The following is a 25,363-nucleotide window of genomic DNA, read 5'->3' on the forward strand; positions in this document are numbered from 1 at the left end:
GATTAAATCCCGAACAAATTTTTTTTTTTTATAACCAATCTCCATTACAAATTAATCTTTATACAACAGGTACAACAAAGTACTCATAATCAGCAATGTAACATTTCAAAATATTACATCAGAGTATATAACATATCTATACTCTTTTATTAAGAGTACAACAACTTAAATACATTCAAATTAACACTGGTTCTAAATGTAAACAATCATTATCTTCTAAGTCCATATCCAACCCTATCTCAAACCTGAAAACAAAACAACACAACCACAACACACCAAACAGGGCTTAGTAACACTAATTAAATCGATAATATCTCTAGAAAACCTGCATGTTAGATTTTATGACAAAACTATATTCATTTAATCCATATAATAGATATACTGAAAATACAATTTTCTTTTCACATTCAAATATAAAGCAAGTACATAATTTCTTACACGCAAATATGCAGAAATAAACTCGCACAGAATATGACAAGGTAATGATCCAGTAGTCCATGGGTGTCAACATAAGAATCTACGTTCAGCCACTCGTAGAACTCAATATGTCAGGTGAAACTATAATGTTCTTATCTTATTATATGATTCCCAACCCATGAAATTTTAAATATTACCACTTGATTAAATAACTGTCATAAACTTTCCCATAAGGATCTAGACTAGTGTCGGAGGGCATTCGGCAACATAATTCTATCACCACAAGTTACTCGCTTTATGACAGCCACCCAATCTAAAGGATCACACTTGCATAATTTAACATACACATAAATCTAGTTATACTAATTGGAAGAAAACTTAGATTAATTTTCCTATTCCAACTAATACACTTATTTCATTTGCTTCAATATAACAATTGCACCAGCAAACGAAAATATCATATGAAACCATTTTTTTTCAATCTTCCAAAGTATCAAATGAAACCATATTTGCAACCATGCTTTTCAACTACATAACAGCTATATTCAATTAAATAGTAAGGAATTGACTTTTCTAAGATTCATTATATTTACATTTCATTTTAAAACGTAATAATAAAACTATTCACATATACTATTACTTACTGACGTTAGATTATAAAACAATTAATCAATTTCCATTTCCAAAACCAGTAATCACAATAATTTCCAAATTATATATCTATGGTAAATCTAACAATTCGATTCATAAGAAAATACATATATACTTATACCTATATTCTCACACCTATATATATATATATATATATACACTTGTCAACTATTCATTCATATATATATATATATATATATATATACAGATGTATTTTATATAAATACAAACATAAATATATAATACTTACAAATTAAACTTCAGATCTACAATAGATATGTATAAAACTTATTTCTTTTGCTAAATTTTAATTCCTAAAAAAAATCTTCATTTCAAAATAAAACATAATATAAATCCTATTGAAATGCTTCAACAGACTCCACAATGTTCAAGTTTTGACAAAGTTTTAAACAGAAGAACATTAACAATGCTGTCGTGTTTCAACTTCTAATTCCAAATCAAAATCGCCATACTTACTAATTCAATCCGCGTCACACACAAAAACTCCAAAATACCAATTTACACACCCAAACGAACTGTTTAACAAAATGCCTCTTCCCAGTTCCAACTATCAACATAACTTAAAGTTTGCAAAATCGATTAATCTTCATGCAGTTATATATGAATACTAAATATCATACACAGTCAACAAAGTATCGACTGGATTAAATACAACTTCCAGCACGTCGACAATTGAATGAAACTATGCTATCAAATGTAAAACCAATCTTGTTCAAGATTTTTACTAACTGTTTGTCGTAATACCTATGTCTTGTTTCGCAAGTATAATTCACAAAACTACTGTTTCAAACATATGATATCTGTTTAACACATTACCTAAAACCCACGACATCAAACATAATCGAATCCCCAACTCCAACTCATAAAACCGTTCGATAAAATGACTGTGTTACTATTAACTTGCAAACCGTTGACAAAATAACTTACTCTTAACCGTTGACAAAATAAGATCTTTGCAAATTCGCGACCGTGACCGAATGTCACCACAAACTCTTAACCGTGGCTGAGTTGTAAATAGTAAACAAAATATTAAACACCAAAACCAGGGTACACACAGAGCTCGACTCTTTTAATAGCCGATAATCATATATTATTTCAAAAGCACACGCATGAATTACAACCACAAACATACATATTAAACTGCAAAACCCAAATACAAACAAAATTACCATAACGAAATCTCCATTACCAAACTCGAGTATGGGTATACACAGAGCTAAGTATTGCACACAGAGCCATGCTCTGCATATATCCATGCTTGAGTGTATATACACATCATAAAAACTTATTTTAACATTCTTACATTCGTGCACCCAATTCTGGGTTTACACGAAATTCAACAATGAAAACATTAAATACTGCATACACCCAGAGTTGGTTCAATTCCTCTTAATCAACAACTTTTGTATTCAAAAATCACCATAGCTAAATAAAACATAAAAATGGATAGAGGATAGAGTAAGAAAAGCCCCCTGCCTGAATAAATGTGAAATGAACACAAAAGATGTTCCCTAGAAAAACCCTCTTCTTCCAAAATCGCAGCCCAAGCCTTCAAACCCTCAAAATCTAGACACAGAGATACCAATGAAACTTTCTTAACAGTAGTAACTGAGAAAAGTGAAACCACGAAATGACAACAGAACCATCAATAAAACGAAATCGTGAACCTCTAAAATGCTGGTAAGAAACGATAATCTCCATAATGGTCATCAATTTCCCCATGAAAGCGCAGAGAAACCCGCTCAACAGAGCTTCCATAATCCCTAATTGAAACCCAACAATGGCGGTCTGAACTTAGGCTTCAACTAACTCGACAGCCAAAACAAGCAATTCAATGCCCATAACTGCGAATTTAACACAAACATCAAAACCAATGCAAATTCCAACACATGGCAGCCAAAGTACCAGCTCGACATTCGAAGAGCCTGCCCACCATAAAAACCCACTAACCTTGCCGCCATAAACCAAAACCCAAAACCCCCATGCCAAGCTTTAGTTTTAGGCATCGATTAACTTAGGCAATGCTTTAGTTTTAGGTTTTATGACTTAGTTAAATCCCATGCCATAGATTAGTTTAGGCACTAACTCACATTAATTTAGTATTAGGTACTAATCTAACATTAATATTTGTATCAATATTAATATTAATATTAAGATTAATCTTAAGCAAAATTAATATTGCTTACTAATTAATAAGTATACATATATGTATACATATAATTTACAACTTGTATAAATATAAATACAAGCACACGAATACATAACAATTTTATATATATATATATATATATATACACAATGTTATAAATATACATACATAGATATATATACTTAAAAACTGGCAAACAACAGATTCAAGGTGCTGCAAAATTTTAAAGTCACCTTATACAAAAATCTGAAAGTACGAATCAGACGAAGGTAAAATTGAAACCATACTAACATTAATTCATAAAATTTGATTCCTAAATCCAGATTGATTTAGATAATAAGATTTTGAATAAAACACAATACTGAAAATATTAAAACATTTGTTCTGAGAATCAGATTTTGAGTAACCTCTGAATTCTTGAAGAATTTAACATTATAATGCCAGAATTTAAAGTAATTTTTAACAAGTACCAAACTATCCAGAAAAGTAAACTAATCTCAGAATTCCAAGATATCAGATGAAGAACTGTTAGGGGCCATGACACGAGGCCTTTAATATATTTTATTAATAATCAGAATAAATTTACACCTCCGTTCAGCATGGGCATTGGAAGGAAAAGAGCGGAGGAAAGAATTACCTCTTGTAAAAACCCCTAGTCGGCTCCCAATTTGATAAATGATGCACAAACTCTTATTTGCAATATTTAATTGTTCTCCAATTCATTTTGAATTTTCCCAGGTTGATAACAATTACAAGAAGTTTGAAATGATGTTATAAATTCAGACTATAATTGGAAAGAGATTCTTTGCTTTTGATATGAAAACCACGTATCAGAAATATATGTTTTAATAATGGCACCAAGTTGCAGGTAATTTATTAAGTTGAGACCGAACAATGCATACATATATTCTCAGTACAATTTCAAAATAACAGTTTGAACCAGGATTGCAATCAAATATGCCTAGCCGTGCCACCAAAATGTCTTCCCTTTACTGCCAATTCCAACCGCAAGTAGTGAATACCCTTTCCGTCAACAAGTGTGCAGATTTCTGGGCACGTGTAAGGGGGCTACAGCTTTGGCATGACTCCTACACCTCAGTATGGCTGCCTCTATGTAATGTAGGCTCCAGCAGATGTGACATGGCCTCCCTAGCTGTTCCAGTACAAAACATAAGGAGTAGTATACAATGCTATTGCCATGCAGTCTCTTTCTTCACTATGGCTACCAGTATGCCGACTTCCAACACAAATTCGACCACCAAAGTAACCTTCCAGCAAGGTCACAAAACCTCCACAATTCAGAAATTAAATACTTGTAGAATCTCCACAATTCAGCCAACGTCTCAATTTCCAAACTCCAATATCAGCTTCTCTGCAGACACAGGCAAAACAATAGGAGTAAAGTAGCAAATTATTATAAATCAACAATAATTTGCACAACATTCAAAATTCTCAGAATTAAGAAATCAATCCCCAATCATAGAAAAACACAGTAGGGAGATCTATCCAATGAAGCCACTATACATCAGTAGTAACTCCAAACCAACTTCAGAAACTCAGAGACCCTTATACATCAGCAAGGGCATAGAGTTAAGAACCCGGGAGAAAAGCCACAAAGGCACAAAATCAAATATATAATCAAGTGGATGCTTTACTCATCAAATGGACTCATATTTATATTTTTCAAATGACACAAAGTTTCCCAAATGAACTTCACTTAAGAAGCTTCCCACACACAACATTAAAACATAATAAAGTGCCATTATAAACTAATTTATTAATTGCTTTTGGCTCCGAAAATGACCTTTTCCACCATAACTTCAAATTCTGACATGTAAGGCCACTGTTTCTTGTTCCCATGATTTAAAACTTTTCGTCCTGGTTCCAACGAGCTATGATACTGAGGTGACCAACCAACAACACTAACAAAAATATCAACCTTAGCGTATTTAGATGAATAATAATAATAATTCACCCATCTTGCAAAAACAACTAAAGAAGTATCAAAATCGAAATTTGACAACACCAAAGTGATCCTGATGATAAATGAACCTAATGGGGTGACTTATTATATATAGATGCTCCCTCCAAGATTCTTGGAGCTCAAATCGAAAGCTTGAAATAAAAACTGAGAGCATCACCCAACTCCTTTGACTCAACTGAGCTCATCGGAACCAATAGATTGACTTACTATAAATAGTAAGTCCCTTAAATGGAGCCAAAACACACCATAGGCTGCTGGAAAGCCTATAACCACACAACTGAGACCCTCAAATCCTACTGTTAGCTCACGAGGGTCGCGATGGTGAATTGACTTGGCCAACTGCATGAACTTGCTAAAAACAGGGACATTACACCTCTGGAATAGCCCATAAAACTTTGCATATTCCACTTAATCTTGCAGGTCATCAACTAATGAGAGTGAAGGCTCCTCATTTACATATCAAATACATATATACAGTTCGACATTCATTTCTTGCAAAATCATCACCTCTTTTAGGCTTGATGTTACAAAATAATATGGTAGTTGCAAATGTACAACTTATTGATTGACTGAATGAATTCTTTGGTTTTATGATTTGAGGTATCAGTGAGTGATGATGTCATTAGTGCTATTTTGATATATTTGTGATTTGAATGAATGCTGATTTGATAGAGTTGTTTTCTGGTTGATTGTTTTCTTGATTTGATAACTGACGACTGCCTTTGTAGATTCATGAGTGATGATTGATAAGTGACCCTTGAATGATTGGGATGATTTCTTTATGCATCATTGGTCATGACAACATCGATTTATTTGCATCTTAGATGTAAATTTTCTTTTCTTAGTTCATAACTAAAATAATGTTATTGCTATTATTTGAGTTGGATTTTTCAAGCTAGATGTGCCTTTTTTTCATTATTTGGCTTAGATGTCACAAGTTTAGCTTAAGTTGTTGTTGCCTATAGGCTTACCTTGTACAATATATAAATTTGGTTTTAGATCAAATCTAAGACTGAAGTCAAGATATATTTCGGTGGCCTAAGATGACCATTCATTGGCATCTCTAAAGGTTTGCTAACTATGAACTTTGACTATTGCTTTCTTTTTCTCAGTTGCAGAAAGCAAATTAAAGCCTTGGACTTCAAGAGTTGGGGAGGAGGTTGACAAATCATCAAGTGATAGGCTTCTTCAAGTAGTGTTGTATTCACCTCAGGTTTTCTTAAAATTTTATAGCCATGAGACAAGCTCTTTCTATGAAATATTTAAAAAATACTTACATAGAAAATATAATAGTATTAAATAATGTTTCTTTTGATTTAGGATTTCTTATGAGGTGTTGTAAGGAAAGGTCTGTATAAAAAATTGAAGAATGTAAAGCACTAGGTTCTTCCATGAAAACAATGACTGCTGAGATTGCTTTGCTTATTTTTGTTGTATGGATTGATTGAATAGGCATGAAGTAATAAATCAATATTGACATTCTTTTTAATTTTAATATGCATGTCATTATCCCTTCGTAAATCACATATTACATCTGTGAAAAATATTGAAACAGAGAAATATTTTCGTAGAATCAGAGACATACTTTCCAAACCTGAAATAGTGGATGATCATCAAGTAGCCTATAGTAAATCATATCTTTTAAATATGGTGGAAGAATTATGATGTATGATTCGGATTAGCTGAGTATTGAGCCTGATTTCAGGAAACATAGAACGCAGTTTGTAAGTATTTTCAGTCTTCTCCCTAGATATCATAAATGACTCTTGGATTTCCTTTGAATGTCTCTTGGTATTTCTTTAGAGGAGTTTGGAATTTCCTTAAGAAAAATATTCAAACATTTAGTTTGTTCCATGTAGTTAATATATTTATTAGGCACTATGAGATTCACTTGTATATAATAGAAATGTAGCTTTACAAATAGTTCATGAATGGCAGGAGTTACATAGTTCAATTTCAATAGTCTCTCCTTTGAGATTTGAGTCCAATAGTTATTGGTTATAGGTTAGAGATCTATTTAGATATTTTAAATTTTTTTATATACAATACCATTGCTGACTCTAGCATGCCAATCTGCTTGAGTGTAATGACCCTTGAATGAAAATAAATTACTGTACTTTGTCATTGCAAGCTATTCTATTTTGTCATTGCGAATTCTAATCTTAGACAACATTTATATATTAACTAGTTCATTGGTTAATGTAATAATTCAAATACTTATCCTTTGTATATATACATATCCAAAATACACACACACATATACACCAACTAAATATAAAATTAAATCCAAATACATACACATACACATACACATATTATAAATTGATATCTAAAATACTCATCTATATATACATAATATTATAAATATGAATTTATATCCTTCTTCATTATATAATTTATATTATAAATATGAAATGCAAAAATAAAGATTATGTAACTAAGAAAAGTAAAAATGCATATTATATTAACACTGGTACTTAAAGTTCCTAGTAATAGTCGCGACCCAGATTGTTACAAGATTCAAGAATTGGCAGATTAACGGATTTATGGATGATTTATTGATTAACAAAGGAATAAATATGTTCCTTATAAATAATTACAAGGACATCGTTTCTAAAAGAAACAACGTAGATTGAAGATGAATTTAGAAACAAATCTGAAGATAGGATAGGAAACATTCCTATTAGGATTGAAGACAAAAGAGACAGGATAGGAAACATTCCTATCTAGATTGATAGACGGACTACAGACAAGTAGTCGACCATTATAGAAAGTATTTAACTAAGGAGATAATATCTTATTAAAGATATTAAAAATATTATCTTAATACCCTCCCTTAATGGTCAATGTACGGATGTCAGAACATTCTGTGATAACTGAGACCCTCCCTGGATCTACAGAATGCTGAAACCAAGAAGCTTTGCCAGAAGAGTGCTATGACTCAAAACTGATTACAAAACTTCATTTTTGTGAAAAAAACGGTAAAACCCAGAATCTCACGCAACCTTGCATATTACAGACAACATGAAATGATTTTTGAGGAGAAAATCAACAAACCTAAAAAAAAGAAACAGATTCAGAAGGCGAAAAATGCAGCTTTGCCTTGATCAGTAAGCTTGACAACTTGTGCTGTTGGCTTGGTTGGAGGTCGAACGAGTCTTTGTGCCTAGAACAAGCTCATCCAAACAACGATACTCGAAGATGGTTAACATGCGCGGCTTCTAGTGGTTATAAGTGCGACCATTGAATCGTAGATTGCCCTCCAACATCAGATTAGTCAAAGATGCCATTTGCAAGAAGTTTGAGGCAATGTTGAGGTTGACCCAGGAAAAAATGACAAGTACCCAGAAGAGTAGACGAAAAACTCTAAAGGAATCTGCAGTCACAATGTAAATCCACCGGCCTGAAAATTGAGGCACAGAAAACAAGGTACCAGAAAATTCTGATGAAGACCTAGATGAGATCTCAAAAAACCCACAAAGAATCTAAAAACAAAAAAAAATTTCCGAGGTAAAAAACTAGGGTTTCGAGCAAAACCCTAGCCGGCTGCAAAAACTCCAAGTAATGGCGGCTTTGAGCAAAACTGATGCTAAAAATGGGTCAAAAAAATGCAGCATGAACAGACGATCAGTTCTTGAAGGATTTAACTCCAGTATGGAGGAAGAAGAATGCGGATTAGCTGAATATGCAGGCTCGAAGCAAGAAAAAAACAGACAGACCCGTTTTAAAAAAAAACGTCACCAAGAAATCATGATTTCTGCAATCTCCATGAAAATGGATGTGGATGTACTCAGATACCAGTAGAACCTTAGATCGCATAGACTGGGCTGGATTTCTGGCCGCGATTTTTCAAACAAAACTCGTGTTTTTCCAAAGTCGGATGCCAAAAAAAAAGTGATTTTCAGATTTGACCATGATTTGTAGAAATTGGACCACGATTTGTAGAAACCCTAGCCGGGTTCTTGGTGAAAGCTCAGAAATAATTTCGAATAAAGCATAACAAATAATTTCAATAGAAATTATAAATTTTTCAAAAAAAATTGAAGAATTAGCTCTGATACCATGTTACAAGATTCAAGAATTGGCAGATTAATGGATTTCCGAATGATTTATTTTTGTTTCTAAAAGAAACAACGTAGACTGAAGACGAATTTAGAAACAAATCTGAAGATAGGATAAGAAACATTCCTATCAGGATTGAAGACAAAAGAGACAGGATAGGAAACATTCCTATCTAGATTGATAGACAGACTACAGACAAGTAGTTGACCATTATAGAAAGTATTTAACTAAGGAGATAATATCTTAATAAAGATATTAAAAATATTATCTTAATATAGATATCATGACTTTCCACTTCTCTTACTTGTGGCTATATAGTTGACTTAAGTCAGTATCAACGGGGCATCTACTCATGCCTCACTTGTTCCAATCAGACTTATCATTCACTTAGAATGCATACCCAATACAAGAAGGCAAACAACACGATGCAGGAGCATCCTGGGTTGACTTGTTATCCTGCTCTTTTTTGTTCATTCTGCATGTGGATGCCGAGTTACTGTAACTCCAGTGTATGCCTTGCAGGAGCATCCTGGGTTGAACTTGTTATCCTGCTCATTTTTGTTCATTTTGCATGTGGATGCGGAGTTATTGTAACTCCAGTGTATGCCAAGTGACTCTTTATTCGCCAAGATACCCAGTGTACGCCAAGTGGCTCTTCATTCGCCAAGTTACCCAGTGTACACCAAGTGACTCTTCATTCGCCGAGTTATCCAGTGTACACCAAGTGACTCTTCATTCGCCAAGTTCGCCGAGTTACCTAGTGTACGCCAAGTGACTCTTCATTCGCTGAGTTACCCAGTGTACGCCAAGTGGCTCTTCATTCGTCGAGTTACCCAATGTACGCCAAGTGACTCTTCATTTGCCGAGTTACCCAGTGTACGCCAAGTGACTCTTCATTTGCCGAGTTACCCAGTGTATGCCAAGTGACTCTTCATTTGCCGAGTTACCCAGTGTATGTCAAGTGACTCTTCATTCGTCGAGTTACTCGCCAAGTGACTCTTCATTCGTCGAGTTACTGGCCAAGTGACTCTTTATTCGTCGAGTTACCCAGTGTACACCAAGTAACTCTTCATTCGCCGAGTTACCCAGTGTATGCCAAGTGACTCCTCATTTGCCAAGTTACCTAGTGTAAGCCGAGTTACCTTCATTCGCCGAGTTACCCAGTGTATGCCAAGTGACTCTTCATTTGCTGAGTTACCCAGTGTATGCTAAGTGTTAGCATTTGGATGTGTTTTTTACGAGCCGACTTGCGGGATTTATTTTGTTCGCGACATTTATGTTAAGATATTTTCTTGGGATGCATCCAGACCGTTGTTGGGTCGGCCTTCCTCTTATGTAATGTTCTAGAATAATCTGTAAGCCATTTTGGCAAGTATATATATAGAGTGTTTAGGCTTAGAGTTAGGTATGGTTTTGGAAAGAAGATTAGAGAGCAGAACTGAAAGTGCGAATTTGCAGTTGGATCTTTGAATGTGAATGTATTTATAATTGGCCGTAACCCAAAAGGCCTTACAGCTGGGCAGGTATGAAGATATTTTGATGAATCAATAAAAGTATTTCACTCTTCTTCCTCCTTTGGTTGTTGTTCTTTGTGTTTGCTTCCGTTGTGTTAACTCTTGCAAGGTGGTTTGGATAGCTGGGTGAGCCTTTGGCCTTAGTTATTCATCATTTTGCCTGCATCAGTTGGTATCAGAGCTTGAGGTTCGTCCTTGTGGAAATTGGATCGTGTAGAACCCTAATTTGGGATTTGGTTGTAGGGTGGTAGATCTGCGGATTTGACCTATAACTTGTAGAGGGTTACGATCTTGCAGGGACCTGATTTGTAAAGATGGTTCGTGGTAGAGGAAATAATGTTGATAATGCTATATTGGATCAGTTGAGACAAATTGCAGCCAGATTAGATGCTGTGGAGACAACCCAGAGGAGAGGAGCACATCTTGATGATGTAAGTGATGATGAAGTAGCAACACCAAACCATAATCCAAAACCTGAAGAAGATCAAGATGAGGAAAGATTGTTGCGAATATTGTCTAGGGCAAATTCAAAGCCTGCTGTAGAAGTTGTTCCTTATGATGGAAAACTAGATACCAATGTTGTGTTGGATTGGATCTCTGATATGGAGAAGTTCTTTGAGTATGAAAACACTCCTGATAAGAGAAAGGTGAAGGTTGCAGTCATTAGGTTGACAAGTCATGCATCACTATGGTGGGAGCACTTGCAAACTGATAGACAAAGGAGAGGAAAGGAGAAGATCAGAACTTGGCCAAAGATGGTGAACAAGGTAAAAACAAATTCCTTCCTGTTGATTACCAAGTTAGCTTGTTGAGAAAGATGCAAAATTTGAAACAAAAGGACATGACTGTGAAAGAATATACCGAGGAATTCTACAGATTGGACATCAGAGCTGGACATGTGGATGATGATGTTGAGAAAATTGCAAGGTACATTAATGGATTGAGATTTTGAAACTAGGATGAAATAAGTTTTGTGAAGTTGGAAAGTGTAGAAGAAGCATATCAATATGCCATGAAAGCTGAGGAGATCTTGACAAAGAAGCATGAACAAAGACAGAGATAGAGGTGGTAGGTTCCAGAGAGGTAGAGGTAGATTTTATGTAGAAAGTGGCAGATCTGACAGTTCTATGTAGGATAAAGGCAAATCTAAATGAAAGAATGATGACAAAGGCAAGACCGAATGGAAAAGTGGTAATCTTACCGAGGAGGCACTAATTCTTACCAAGGAAGAGGTAATTCCTATTCTAGAGGTGGATTTCATGGTAATTGTTTTAGATGTGGTAAAGAGGGACATTGATCTTTTGAATGTAGATCCTCTGAAAGTAGGCAAGGTAACAGAAACGCTGTGATTCAAGAAGATGATGAGGGTTAACCAAGTTGATGCAGGAGCATCTCGCATGGGAAAATTTAAAAAAAAAAAAAAAATTGGAGAGAAAGTGACAAAAATAGAAGGAAAAATAATAAAAAAATAAAATAAGGGGAAAAAGGAGAAAAGAAAAAAAAGGAATTTCTATTTTTGAGGTGCATAGGTGGTGTAATAGAAAAATAAAATAAAAATGGTTGTCATTCCATTTATCGAAGTGTGTAGGTGGCATCTTAGAAGCTTGTGGAAAGTTCCTTAAATCATGCATTTAATACTTGTTGTGATCCATAAAGGGAATGTAATTTTCTAATTGGGCCACATGGTGGTGCCTAGTTGCATTTAGGTGGAATTCTAGAAAGTTGTGGATATTGTAGAAGGTTGTGGATATTGTGTAGTAGGAATTCTAGAAGGTTGTGGATAAATCATGCATTGGGTGGTAAGTGCCTATTTAAGCAAGGCATATGAGCATTTCTAATGAAGCTTTGGAAGGAAAAGCTTCAAGTTGAAAGCTGGAAGGTGTGAAGGCTTCAAGGTGCGATATCTTCTTAGTAGAAGCTTGGAGAGAAGGAGGAAGCTAAAGGGTGAGTTTTTCTAAGTTTGTGGACAGAGTGTCGAATGTGAGGCAGTTTATAGCAAGATTGTGGTGGAGTTGTGAGTGTGTGAACAGAGCACCGAATGTGAGGCAGTTTACACTTGGATCTTGGATAAAGTTGGAGAAGAGCTAGTGGTTGCGGTTTAGAAATAAGGAGGTTGCTTGGTGGCTTGCGAACACAAGTTGAGATCTTGGAGGTTTCTATCAGAGTGTGGATCTGGACTAGCTTGGGTTTGGATTGGATCTTGAGAGATCTTGTAGAATTGTTATTGTAATTGCTATTGTATTTGGCCGTAATTGGGAAGGTCTTACAGCCCGACACATTGCATGTAACAGTTATTTTATGAATAAAGAGTTGTGATTTGATATTAGATCTTGCATTCTTGGTTGTGAGTTGGTAAGGGTGGTGTGGCCCTTCATCACAAGTGGACCCGAGGCTAGAGAAAATTTGATGGTGAGAAGAATCTTATGTAATAAGGGAAGTGATGAGGAACCTGTTTTAAGGAGAAGTCTTTTCAAGACCATATGTAAGATGGCTAGAAAATGCTGCAAGGTGATTATTGACAGTGGAAGTTCTACAAATTTGGCATCAGAAGAGCTGGTTACCAAGTTGCAGTTGCAGAGGCTGAAACATCCCAAACCTTATCATGTTTCATGGATCAAAGATGAGCATAAGATATTGGTGAGCAATGCCTTGTGAAGTTCAAAATTGGACATTAATTTGATGAAGTTTTGTGTGACATTATGCCCATGGATTGTTGTCATATTTTGTTGAGTAGACTTTGGCAATATGATAGATATGCCGTACATGATGGAAGATTGAATCAATATATTCTTTAGGTAAATGGGAAGAAACAAACATTGCTACCTTTGATTGAAAGTCCAGATGAGGTTAATTGTACTGCTGTAAAAATTTGCATGGTTAATGGGAAACAATTTGAAAAGGAAATGAAAAAGAATCAAGTCTATTTTGCCATAGTTCCTAGAGGACCGAGTGTTGGTAGTAATGACCGAGCAGCAGAAGCTAGTAATGACCGATTGACAACAGATAGTGATAGCTGAGTGCCAGTAGAAATTACCGAATTGCTGAATGACTATAAAGAAATTATTGTGATGATATTTTTGATGGTTTACCTCTAGTAAGAAGTATAAGTCATTGTATGGATCTGATTCCTGGAGCTAGTTTGCCAAACAAAGCACCATACAGATTGAAACCTGCAGAGAATGAAGAACTTAATAGAGAAGTGCATGAGTTGTTGTAGAAAGGTTTGATCAGAGAAAGCTTGAGTCCATGTGTTGTACCTGCTGTATTAGCACCTAAAAAGAATGGAGAATGGAGAATGTGTACTGATTCTTGAGCTATTAACAAAATCACAGTGAAATATAGGTTTTCTATGCCAAGGATGGATGACATGATGGATTGTTTGAGTGGAGCAAAGTATTTTACAAAGATTGATTTGAAGAGTGGCTATCATCAGATCAGAATCAGAGAAGGTGATGAATGGAAGACTGCTTTCAAGACGAAAGATGGTTTGTATGAATGGTTGGTTATGCTTTTTGGTTTGACTAATGCACCTAGTACTTTCATGAGGTTGATGAATGAAGTTTTGAAAAGATTCTTGGGTAAGTTTGTGATTGTTTATTTGGATGATATTCCGATATTCAGCAAGACTAAGGAAGAACATTTTGAGCATATTAGACAAGTATTGCAGAGGTTGAAAGAGGAAACGTTGCTGGTTAATTTGAAAAAGTGTTCTTTTATGCAAGAGGAGATTGTGTACTTGGGATTTGTGATTTCAACTAATGGATTGAAGATGGATCCTGAGAAGTTTAAAGCAATTTTGGAATGGCCTACACCTGAGAATGTAGGTGAGGTAAGATCATTTCATGGTTTGGCTAGTTTTTACAGAAAGTTTATAAAGAATTTCAGTGTTGCTTGTAATGCTATGACTGAAACAATGAGGGGAGATAAAAAGGAATTCAAGTGGATACATGGAGCTGATAAGCGTTTTGAGACTTTGAAGCAAAAGGTTGCTGAATTACCTGTACTGGCTTTGCTTGATTTCAACAAAGTATTTCAAGTTGAATGTGATGCAAGTGGTAATGCAATAGGAGCTATATTAAGTCAAGAAGGTAAACCCGTTGCTTTTTTTAGTGAAAAGTTGAATGATGCTAAAAGGAAATATTCTTTGTATGATCAAGAGTCTTATGCTATTGTTCAAGCCTTGAAGAAGTGGACATTATTTTATTCCTAAAGAGTTTGTGCTATATACTGATCATAAAGCTTTACAATACTTGGGAAATCAACATAAATTGAATCAAAGACATATGAAGTCGGTTGAGTACTTGCAGAGTTTTACATTTGTGATCAAGCATAAGAGTCGAGTTACTAACAGAGTTGCTGATGCATTGAGTAGAAGATGTTCTTTTGTGACTGAAATGAAGGTTGAAGTTCTTGGTTTTGATGAAATGAAAGAATTGTATGATGCTGATCCTGATTTTTCTGAGGCATGGAGACAGTGTAGAGCACCAAATCTGACAGACCACATAAGTAAGTATGATGAATATTTCATTCAAGAAGGTATGTTGTTCAAAGGTATTCAATTCTGTATTCCTAGAAGTCTTATGAGGTTGAATCTGATTAAGGAAAAGCATAGTGGTGGATTAGCTGAACATTTTGGAATTGATAAGACATTGAGTTTGCTGAAAAAGAAGTATTATTGGCCACCAATGTATAAGGATGTTCAAAAATTTGTAAAGAGTTGTGGAGTTTGTCAAGTTGCAAAGGGACTGAGTCAAAATACTGGTTTGTATACAACTATTACTGTTCTTGAGAAACCTTGGACTAACATCAGTATGGATTTTGTTCTTGGATTGCCTAAGACAGTGAAGGGGTATGATTCTATATTTGTTGTAGTGTATAGATTTTCTAAGATGTCTCATTTCATACCATGTAAGAAGACATCAGATGCTGAGTATGTTGCTGAACTTTTCTTTAAAGAGATTGTGAGATTGCATGGATTACCAAGAAGTATTATTTCAGATAGAGAAAATAAGTTTGTTGGTTATCTTTGGAAGAATTTGTGGAAGAAGATGTGTACTGAGTTGAAGTTCAGTTCTACATTCCATCCACAGACAGATGGATAGATAGAGGTTGTGAATAGAAGCTTGGAAAATTTGTTGAGATGTTTAGCTGGGAATAAGCCAAGTGATTGGGAGATGGTATTGGCACAAGCTGAATTTGCATACAATAATTTTGTGAATAGGAGTACAGGGAAGACACCTTTTGAGATTGTTACTGGAATGCATCCTAGAGGTATATCAGATTTGAGAGATATTGCTGGTGAAGAAAAGAAAAGTGCCGTAGGAGAAGAATTTGCTGATTTTATGGAGTCTTTGCGTAAGGAAGTGAAGTTGAGGTTGAAAAAAAGTAATCAAAAGTATAAGGAGAATGCTAATCAGTCTAGAAGACACCATGATTTTCAAGTTGGTGATGAGGTGATGGTTCATCTAAAGAAAGGAAGATTCCTAGTTGGAACATACAGTAAGCTGAAGATGAAGAAATTTGGACCTTGTAAGATCTTGAAGAAGTTTGATAGTGGTAATGCTTATGAAGTTGAGTTACCTAATGACATGGATATATCTCCTACATTCAATATTGCTGATTTGTACAAGTATCATGAGTCGGATGATGAAGTTGTTGTATTAGAAGATTATCCTAAGAAGTAGATTGAAGAAGTTGAACAGATATTGGATCAGAGAGTTGGTAGGAGCACAAGAGGAAAAGATTACTATGAATATTTGGTAAAGTGGCAGAATAGGCCTATTGAAGATGCTTCATGGATTTCTCAATTTGAGTTGGACTTTGCTCAGATTGTGACGTCTCAATGATTCAGGAGAATCATTTCTTTCAACCCCGGTTGTCTGATGCAAGACCATCCTAAGTTGCCTTGTTATGCCGAGTTATTGTAGCTCCAGTGTATGCCAAGTAACTCTTCATTCGCCAAGTTACCAAGTGTAGGCCAACTGACTCTTCATTTGCCAAGTTACCCAGTGTATGCCAAGTGAGTCTTCATTCACCAAGTTACCCAGTGTAGGCCAAGTGGCTCTTTATTTGCCAAGTTACCCAGTGTACGCCAAGTGACTCTTCATTTGCCGAGTTATCCAGTGTACGCCAAGTGACTCTTCATTCGCCGAGTTACCCAGTGTATGCCAAGTGACTCTTTATTCGCTGAGTTACCCAATGTACGCCAAGTGACTCTTCATTTGCCAAGTTACCTAGTGTACGCCAAGTGACTTCATTCGTCGAGTTACCTAGTGTATGCCAAGTGACTCTTCATTCGGACATGATTTTTGCGAGTCGACTTGCAGGATTTATTTTGTTCGTAAAATTTATGTTAAGATATTTTCTTGGGATGCGTCCAGACCGTTGTTGGCTCGACCTTCCTCTTATGTAATGTTCTAGAATAATCTATAAGCCATTTTGGCAAGTATATATAGAGTGGTTAGGCTTAGAGTTAGGTAAGTTTTTGGGAAGAAGATTAGAGAGCAGAACTGAAAGTGCGAATTTGCAGTTGGATCGTTGAATGTAAATGTATTTGTAATTGGCCGTAACCCAGAAGGCCTTACAACTCGGCATGTATGAAGATATTTTGATGAATCAATAAAAGTATTTCACTCTTCTTCCTCCTTTGGTTATTGTTCTTTGTGTTTGCTTCCGTTGTGTTAACTCTTGCAGGGTGGTTTGGATAGTTGGGTGAGCCTTTGGCCCTAGTTATTCATCCTTTTGCCTGTGTCAGTTGATATTAGAGCTTGAGGTTCGTCTTCGTGGAGATTGGATCGTGTAGAACCCTGATTTGGGATTTGGTTGTAGGGTGGCAGATCTGTGGATTTAACCTATAACTTGCAGAGGTTTACGATCTTGCAGGAACTTGATTTGTAAAGATGGTTTGTGGTAGAGGAAATAATGTTGATAATGCTATATTAGATCAGTTGTGACAAATTGCAGCCAGATTAGATGCTGTGGAGATAGCCCAGAGGAGAGGAGCACATCTTGATGATGTAAGTGATGATGAAGCAGCAACACCAAACCATAATCCAGAACATGAAGAAGATTAGGATGAGGAAAGATTGTTGCAAATATTGTCTAGGGAAAATTCAAAGCTTGCTGTAGAAGTTGTTCCTTATGATGGAAAACTAGATACCAATGTTGTGTTGGATTGGATCTCTGATATGGAGAAGTTCTTTGAGTATGAAAACACTCCTGATAATAGAAAGGTGAAGATTGTAGTCACTAGGTTGAAAGGTCATGCATCACTATGGTAGGAGCACTTGCAAACTGATAGACAAAGGAGAGGAAAGGAGAAGATCGGAACTTGGCCAAAGATGGTGAACAAGGTAAAGAACAAATTCCTTTTTGCTGATTACCAAGTTAGCTTGTTGAGAAAGATGCAAAATTTGAAACAAAAGGACATGACTGTAAAAGAATATACCGAGGAATTCTATAGATTGGACATTAGATCTGGACATGTGGATGATGATGTTGAGAAAATTGCAAGGTACATTAATGGATTGAGATCTGGAATTCAGGATGAAATAAGTTTTGTGAAGTTGGGAAACGTAGAAGAAGCATATCAATATGCCTTGAAAGCTGAGGAGATCTTGACAAAGAAGCATGAACAAAGACAAAGAGATAGAGGTGGTAGATTCCAGAGAGGCAGAGGTATATCTTATGGAGAAAGTGGCAGATCTGACAGTTCTATGCAGGATAAAGGCAAATCTGAATGGAAGAATGATGACAAAGGCAAGAGCGAATGGAAAAGTGGTATTCTTACTAAGGAAGAGATAATTCCTATTCTAGAGGTGGATTTCATGGTAATTGTTTTTGATGTGGTAAAGAGGGATATAGATCTTTTGAATGTAGATCCTCTGAAAGTAGGCAAGGTAACAGAAATGCTATGATTCAAGAAGATGATGAGGGTTCACCAAGTGGACCTGAGGCTGGAGAAAATCTGATGGTGAGAAGAACCTTGTGTAATAAGCGAAGTGATGAGGAACCTATTTTAAGGAGAAGTCTTTTCAAGACCAGATGTAAGATGGCTGGAAAATGCTGCAAAGTGATTATTGACAGTGGAAGTTCTACAAATTTGGCATCAAAAGAGTTGGTTACCAAGTTGTAGTTGCAGAGACTGAAACATCCCTAACTTTATCATGTTTCATGGATCAAAGATGAGCATAGGATATTGGTAAGTGAGCAATGCCTTGTGAAGTTCAAAATTGGACATTACTTTGATGAAGTTTTGTGTGAGATTATGCCCATGGATTGTTGTCATATTTTGTTGGGTAGACCTTGGCAATATGATAGATATGCTGTACATGATGGAAGATTGAATCAATATACTATTTGGGTAAATGGGAAGAAACAAACATTGCTGCCTTTGATTGAAAGTCTAGATGACGTTAATTGTACTGCTATAAAAATTTGCATGGTTAATGGGAAACAATTTGAAAAGGAAATGAAAAAGAATCAAGTCTGTTTTGCCATAGTTCCTAGAGGACCGAGTGTTGGTAGTAATGATCAAGCAGCAGAAGTTAGTAATGATCAAATGACAGTAGATAGTGATAGCTGAGTGCCAGTAGCAATTACCGAATTGCTGAATGAGTATAAATAAATTATTGCTGATGATATTCCTGATGGTTTACATCTAGTAAGAAGTATAAGTCATTTTATGGATCTGATTCCTAGAGCTAGTTTGCCAAACAAAGCACCATATAGATTGACACCTGCAGAGAATGAAGAACTTAACAGACAAGTGCATGAGTTGTTGCAGAAAGGTTTGATTAGAGAAAGCTTGAGTCCATGTGCTGTACCTGCTGTATTAGCACCTAAAAAGAGTGGAGAATGGAGAATGTGTACTGATTCCAGAGCTATTAACAAAATCACAGTGAAATATAGGTTTCCTATGCCAAGGATGGATGACATAATGGATTGTTTGAGTGGAGCAAAGTATTTTACGAAGATTGATTTGAAGAGTGGCTATCATCAAATCAGAATCAGAGAAGGTGATGAATGAAAGACTACTTTCAAGACAAAAGATGGTTTGTATGAATGGTTGGTTATGCCTTTTGGTTTGACTAATGCACTTAGTACTTTCATGAGGTTGATGAATGAAGTTCTGAAAAGATTCTTGGGTAAGTTTGTAATTGTTTATTTTGATGATATTCGGATATTCAGCAAGACTAAGGAAGAACATCTTGAGCATATTAGACAAGTATTGCAAAGGTTGAAAGAGGAAAAGTTGTTGGTTAATTTGAAAAAGTGTTCTTTTATGCAAGAGGAGATTGTGTATTTGGAATTTGTCATTTTAGTTGATGGATTGAAGATGGATCCTGAGAAGGTTAAAGCAATTTTGGAATGACCTACACCTGAGAATGTGGGTGAGGTAAGATCATTTCATGGTTTGGCTAGTTTTTATAGAATATTTATAAAGAATTTCAGTGCTGTTTGTAATGCTATGACTGAAACAATGAGGGGAGATAAAAAGGAATTCAAGTGGACACATGGAGCTGATAAGAGTTTTGAGACTTTGAAACAAAAGGTTGCTGAATTAGATGTATTGGCTTTGCTTGATTTCAACAAAGTATTTCAAGTTGAATGTGATGCAAGTGGTAATGCAATAGGAGCTATATTAAGTCAAGAAGGTAAATCCGTTGCTTTCTGTTAGCCGACTGGATGGTTTCGGCGGTGTTTCTGTATTCTATAGCCGACGGTCCGGCGGTGTTTCTGTATTCTGCAGCCGACGGTCCGGCGGTGTTTTTGTATTCTGTAAGCCGACGGTTCGACAGTGTTTCGGTATTCTGTAGCCGACGGTCCGACGGTAAATAGTTTGTAGCGGATAGAATATTTGTGGCCGACGGACTCCTTCGGGAAGGTTCGGCGGTAGTATTTATATCCCGTCTGGGATCATTGTAAAGCATCATTCATCTAATATTGCGAATATAATCCTGCTGTTCATGTTCTACTGTCTGTATGCGTTCATTTTCTTTACCTGTACGGTAAACACTTTCTTTAGTGAAAAGTTGAATGATGCTAAAACGAAATAATCTGTGTATGATCAAGAGTTTTATGCTATTGTTCAAGCCTTGAAGAAGTGGAGACATTATTTGATTCCTAAAGAGTTTGTGCTGTATACTGATCATAAAGCTTTACAATACTTGGGAAGTCAACATAAATTGAATCAAAGACATATGAAGTCGGTTTAGTACTTGCAAAGTTTTACATTTGTGATCAAGCATAAGAGTCGAGTTACTAACAGAGTTGTTGATGCATTGAGTAGAAGACGTTCTTTGTTGACTGAAATGAAGGTTGAAGTTCTTGGTTTTGATGAAATGAAAGAATTGTATGATGCTGATCCTGATTTTTCTGAGGCGTGGAGAGAGTGTAGAGCACCAAATCTGATAGACCACATAAGTATGATGAATATTTTATTCAAGAAGGTATGTTGTTCAAAGGTATTCAGTTGTGTATTCCTAGAAGTCCTATGAGGTTGAATCTGATTAAGGAAAAGCATAGTGGTGGATTAGTTGGACATTTTAGAATTGATAAAACATTGAGTTTGCTGAAAAAGAAGTATTATTGGCCACAAATGTATAAAGATGTTCAAAAATTTGTAAAGAGTTGTGGAGTCTGTCAAGTTGCAAAGGGAGTGAGTCAAAATATTAGTTTGTATACACCTATTACTGTTCCTGAGAAACTTTGAAGTGACATCAGTATGGGTTTTGTTCTTGGATTGCCTAAGACAGTGAAGGGGTATGATTTTATATTTGTTGTAGTGGACAGATTTTCTAAGATGTCTCATTTCATACTATGTAAGAAGACATCAAATGCTGAGCATGTTGCTGAACTTTTCTTTAAAGAGATTGTGAGATTGCATGGATTACCAAGAAGTATTATTTTAGACAGAGACAGTAAGTTTGTTGGTTATTTTTGGAAGACTGTGGAAGAAGATGGGTACTGAGCTGAAGTTCAGTTCTACATTCCATCCATAGACAAATGGACAGACAAAGGTTGTGAATAGAAGCTTGGGTATTTTGCTGAGATGTTTAGTTGGGAATAAGCCAAGTAATTGGGAGATGGTATTAACACAAGCTGAATTTGCATATAATAATTTTGTGAATAGGAGTACAGGGAAGACACTTTTTGAGATTGTTACCGGAATGCATCCTAGAGGTATATCAAATTTTAGAGATGTTGTTGGTGAAGAAAAGAAAGCTGTAGGAGAAGAATTTGCTAATTTTATGGAGTCTTTGCATAAGGAAGTGAAGTTGAGGTTAGAACAAAGTAATAAGAAGTATAAGGAGAATGCTGATTAGTGTAGAAGATACTATGATTTTCAAGTTGGTGATGAGGTGATGGTTCATCTAAAGAAAGGAAGATTCCCAGTTGGAACATATAGTACGCTGAAGATGAAGAAATTTGGACCTTGGAAGATCTTGAAGAAGTTTGACAGTGGTAACGCTTATGAAGTTGAGTTACCTGATGACATGGATATATCTCCTATATTCAATATTGCTGATTTGTATAAGTATTATGAGTCAAATGATGAAGTTGTTTTATTAGAAGATTATCTTAAGAAGCAGATTAAAGAAGTTGAACAGATATTGGATCAGAGAGTTGGCAGGAGCACAAGAGGAAAAGATTACTATGAATATTTAGTAAAGTGGAAGAACAGGCATATTGAAGATGCTTCATGGATTTCTCAATCTGAGTTGGAATCCGCTTAGATTGTGACATCTCAATGATTCAGGAGAATCATTTCTTTCAACTCCATTTGTCTGATGCAGGAGCATCCTGGGTTGCCTTGTTATCCTACTCATTTTTGTTCATTTTGCATGTGGATGCCGAGTTACCTAGTGTATGCAAAGTGACTCTTCATTCGCCAAGATACCTAGTGTATGCCAAGTGACTCTTCATTCGCCAAGTTACCTAGTGTATGCCAAGTGACTCTTCATTCGCTGAGTTACCTAGTGTATGCCAAGTGACTCTTCATTCGCTGAGTTACCCACTGTATGCCAAGTGACTCTTCATTCGCTGAGTTACCTAGTGTACGCCAAGTGACTCTTCATTCGTCCAGTTGCCTAGTGTATGCCAAGTGACTCTTCATTTGTCGAGTTGCCCAGTGTACGCCAAGTGGCTTTTCATTTGCCAAGTTGCCCAGTGTACGCCAAGTGACTCTTCATTCGTCGAGTAACCCAGTGTACGCCAAGTGACTCTTCATTCGCCGAGTTACCTAGTGTACGGTGACTCTTCATTCGCCGAGTTACCTAGTGTATGGTGACTCTTCATTCGCCAAGTTACCCAGTGTACGCCAAGTGACTCTTCATTCGCCGAGTTACCCAGTGTATGCCAAGTGACTCTATTCACTGAGTTACCTAGTGTATGCCAAGTGTCAACATTTGGACGTGATTTCTGCGAGCCGACTTGCGGTATTTGTTTTGTTCGCAACATTTATGTTAAGATATTTTTTTGGGATGCGTCTAGACCTTTGTTGGGTTGGCCTTCCTCTTATGTAATGTTCTAAAATAATCTATAAGTCATTTTGGCAAGTATATATAGAGTGTTTAGGCTTAGAGTTAGGTAAGTTTTTGCGAAGAAGATTAGAGAGCAGAACTGAAAGTGTGAATTTGCAGTTGGATCTTTGAATTTGAATGTATTTGTAATTGGCCATAACCCATAAGGCCTTACAACTGGGCATGTATGAAGATATTTTGATGAATCAATAAAAGTATTTCACCCTTCTTCCTCCTTTGGTTACTCTTCTTGTGTTTGCTTCCATTGTGTTAACTCTTGTAGGGTGGTTTGGATAGCTGGGTGAGCCTTTGGCCCTAGTTATTCACCTTTTTGCCTGCATCGTTATATAGCTCATATATATATAACATAGCTGATACATATGATCTTGATCTTGCTATGATAATATATCAGAGCCTAGAATGGTTTTGTACCCTTACTAAAATCTAAATATAATCTTCCATAAAACAATATTCCACTCATACATATGTTAAATATCATTTGCTGACACACAACTTTGCCAGTAATATAGAGACTCATTTGCTTTCTTATCTCTTCATTTGTAAAGAGCAGGAATATATTATATAAATTTTTTGTTTATGGTATTTCCAAATCCCCTCTTGGTTCAAGTGAGATAGATCACCTTCTTATACTTTGCAATAAGATAGGATGCCTTCAAGATACATGTCCATTATCTCTTCCTAAACACCTCTTTGTATTTCTTGATAAATAATCAATTGTAACCATTGCCCTCTTGGTTGGTTATTAATGATCTCCTAACAACTGGCTGTTACTGTCAGTGTTCATGACTAAACACTTCCTTATTAATAATTGATGATTAGTAATTTGCTGAGCCATCAACCTTTTTTATCATTAGTAACATGATCCCTGATTTATGGACTTATCGTCTCATTTAGGCTCTGATTGCTTATTCCCCTAGTGGCTCAACATATTTCTCTGTTCTTATTTTGTCATATTAAGAGATTGTTCAATTGGTTTGGTAATTGCTGCACAATCTCTGACCCGTGTTTCAATTATAATTGCTGGCACTACTTATATCTTTATATCAATGATTCATTATTGATTAGTCTGTATGCTAACCACATTCCTTTTATCTCTAGATTGTCAATCTCCTAAATACAAATTGATTTGTAGTCTCCTTGCTGTACCAACAATGTGCTGTATCATAATATAAAATTGGCTTACGTGCTGTTTATTCTTAATGATGCCCATTATTATCATACTATTTATCATGTCCAATAATCATTATGTCATCAATTACATTATCATATCTTTTGGTTAAAAGGTCGTGCTTGCTCATACCGCTGACATCACATATAATCTTTACCTATTAATTCTGATTATGTATTGGTTCACTACTTATCCCATGCTGTGTTCTTCTGACATCAATGGGTGATAATTGTTGTTTGTGGTGTCTTTAACACATTCCTTCAAAACTCTAATCATCGACTGTCATACACATATCCTTTTCTCATTGATGGCTTATGATCGACCATTAATAATTGGTGTACAAGGAGTTTCTGATCAATATGATGTTTGAATCAATATTTTTGTTGGTCTATAAAGGTTACACAATTTATACTTAAGCACTGCCAAAACCTTAATCATAACTCGTGTTCTGAAACTCCACATACTCCACCCCTAACATCACCGCAAGGAAACTCACAAGTTTTAATAATGGTCAATTATAACATCTTTATTATTTTTTAAAGTTCTATAATATTTGTTGGAAATATTATGTATAACATTTATTAACATTGATTTATATCATTGTATAATGTATTCACTTATATACAAGTTTTTTGCAAGGAATTATATATTTAAATTCAAAGTTTATATTTTGAACAAATCATATGTGCATTGATATATTTACATATATCAATTACGGCTCATGGCACTATCCAACACAGATGCTAATCTCTAGTTGGGAGTCAATCCAGCTCTTACTACATTGATCACTACTACAGAATCCCCTCTAGTTTCTAGTTTGGCAATCCCCAAATCTTTGCATAATAGAAGACC

General features: G+C 35.7%; 1 protein-coding gene across 4 annotated transcripts in view; it reads left to right on the forward strand.

The window, feature by feature from the left end:
- AGL26 (tRNA (cytidine(34)-2'-O)-methyltransferase) overlaps positions 1 to 25,363 on the forward strand; it is an 87,308-nt gene that overhangs the window by 29,944 nt on the left and 32,001 nt on the right. For 2 of the 4 annotated variants that reach the window (XM_089826599.1, XM_089826600.1), the window contains one exon: positions 6,335 to 6,435. In XM_089826599.1, coding sequence (XP_089682725.1) covers positions 6,335 to 6,435 — 101 coding nt within the window. The remainder of the gene's footprint in view (positions 1 to 6,334; positions 6,436 to 25,363) is intronic. The other 2 variants (XM_089826598.1, XM_089826601.1) reach the window with 1 other exon arrangement.

This window comes from Cupressus sempervirens, chromosome 4 (genome assembly GCF_028749045.1).
Source record: "Cupressus sempervirens isolate cs-2001-9-10 chromosome 4, ASM2874904v1, whole genome shotgun sequence".
In the NCBI taxonomy this organism is placed as follows: domain Eukaryota; kingdom Viridiplantae; phylum Streptophyta; class Pinopsida; order Cupressales; family Cupressaceae; genus Cupressus; species Cupressus sempervirens.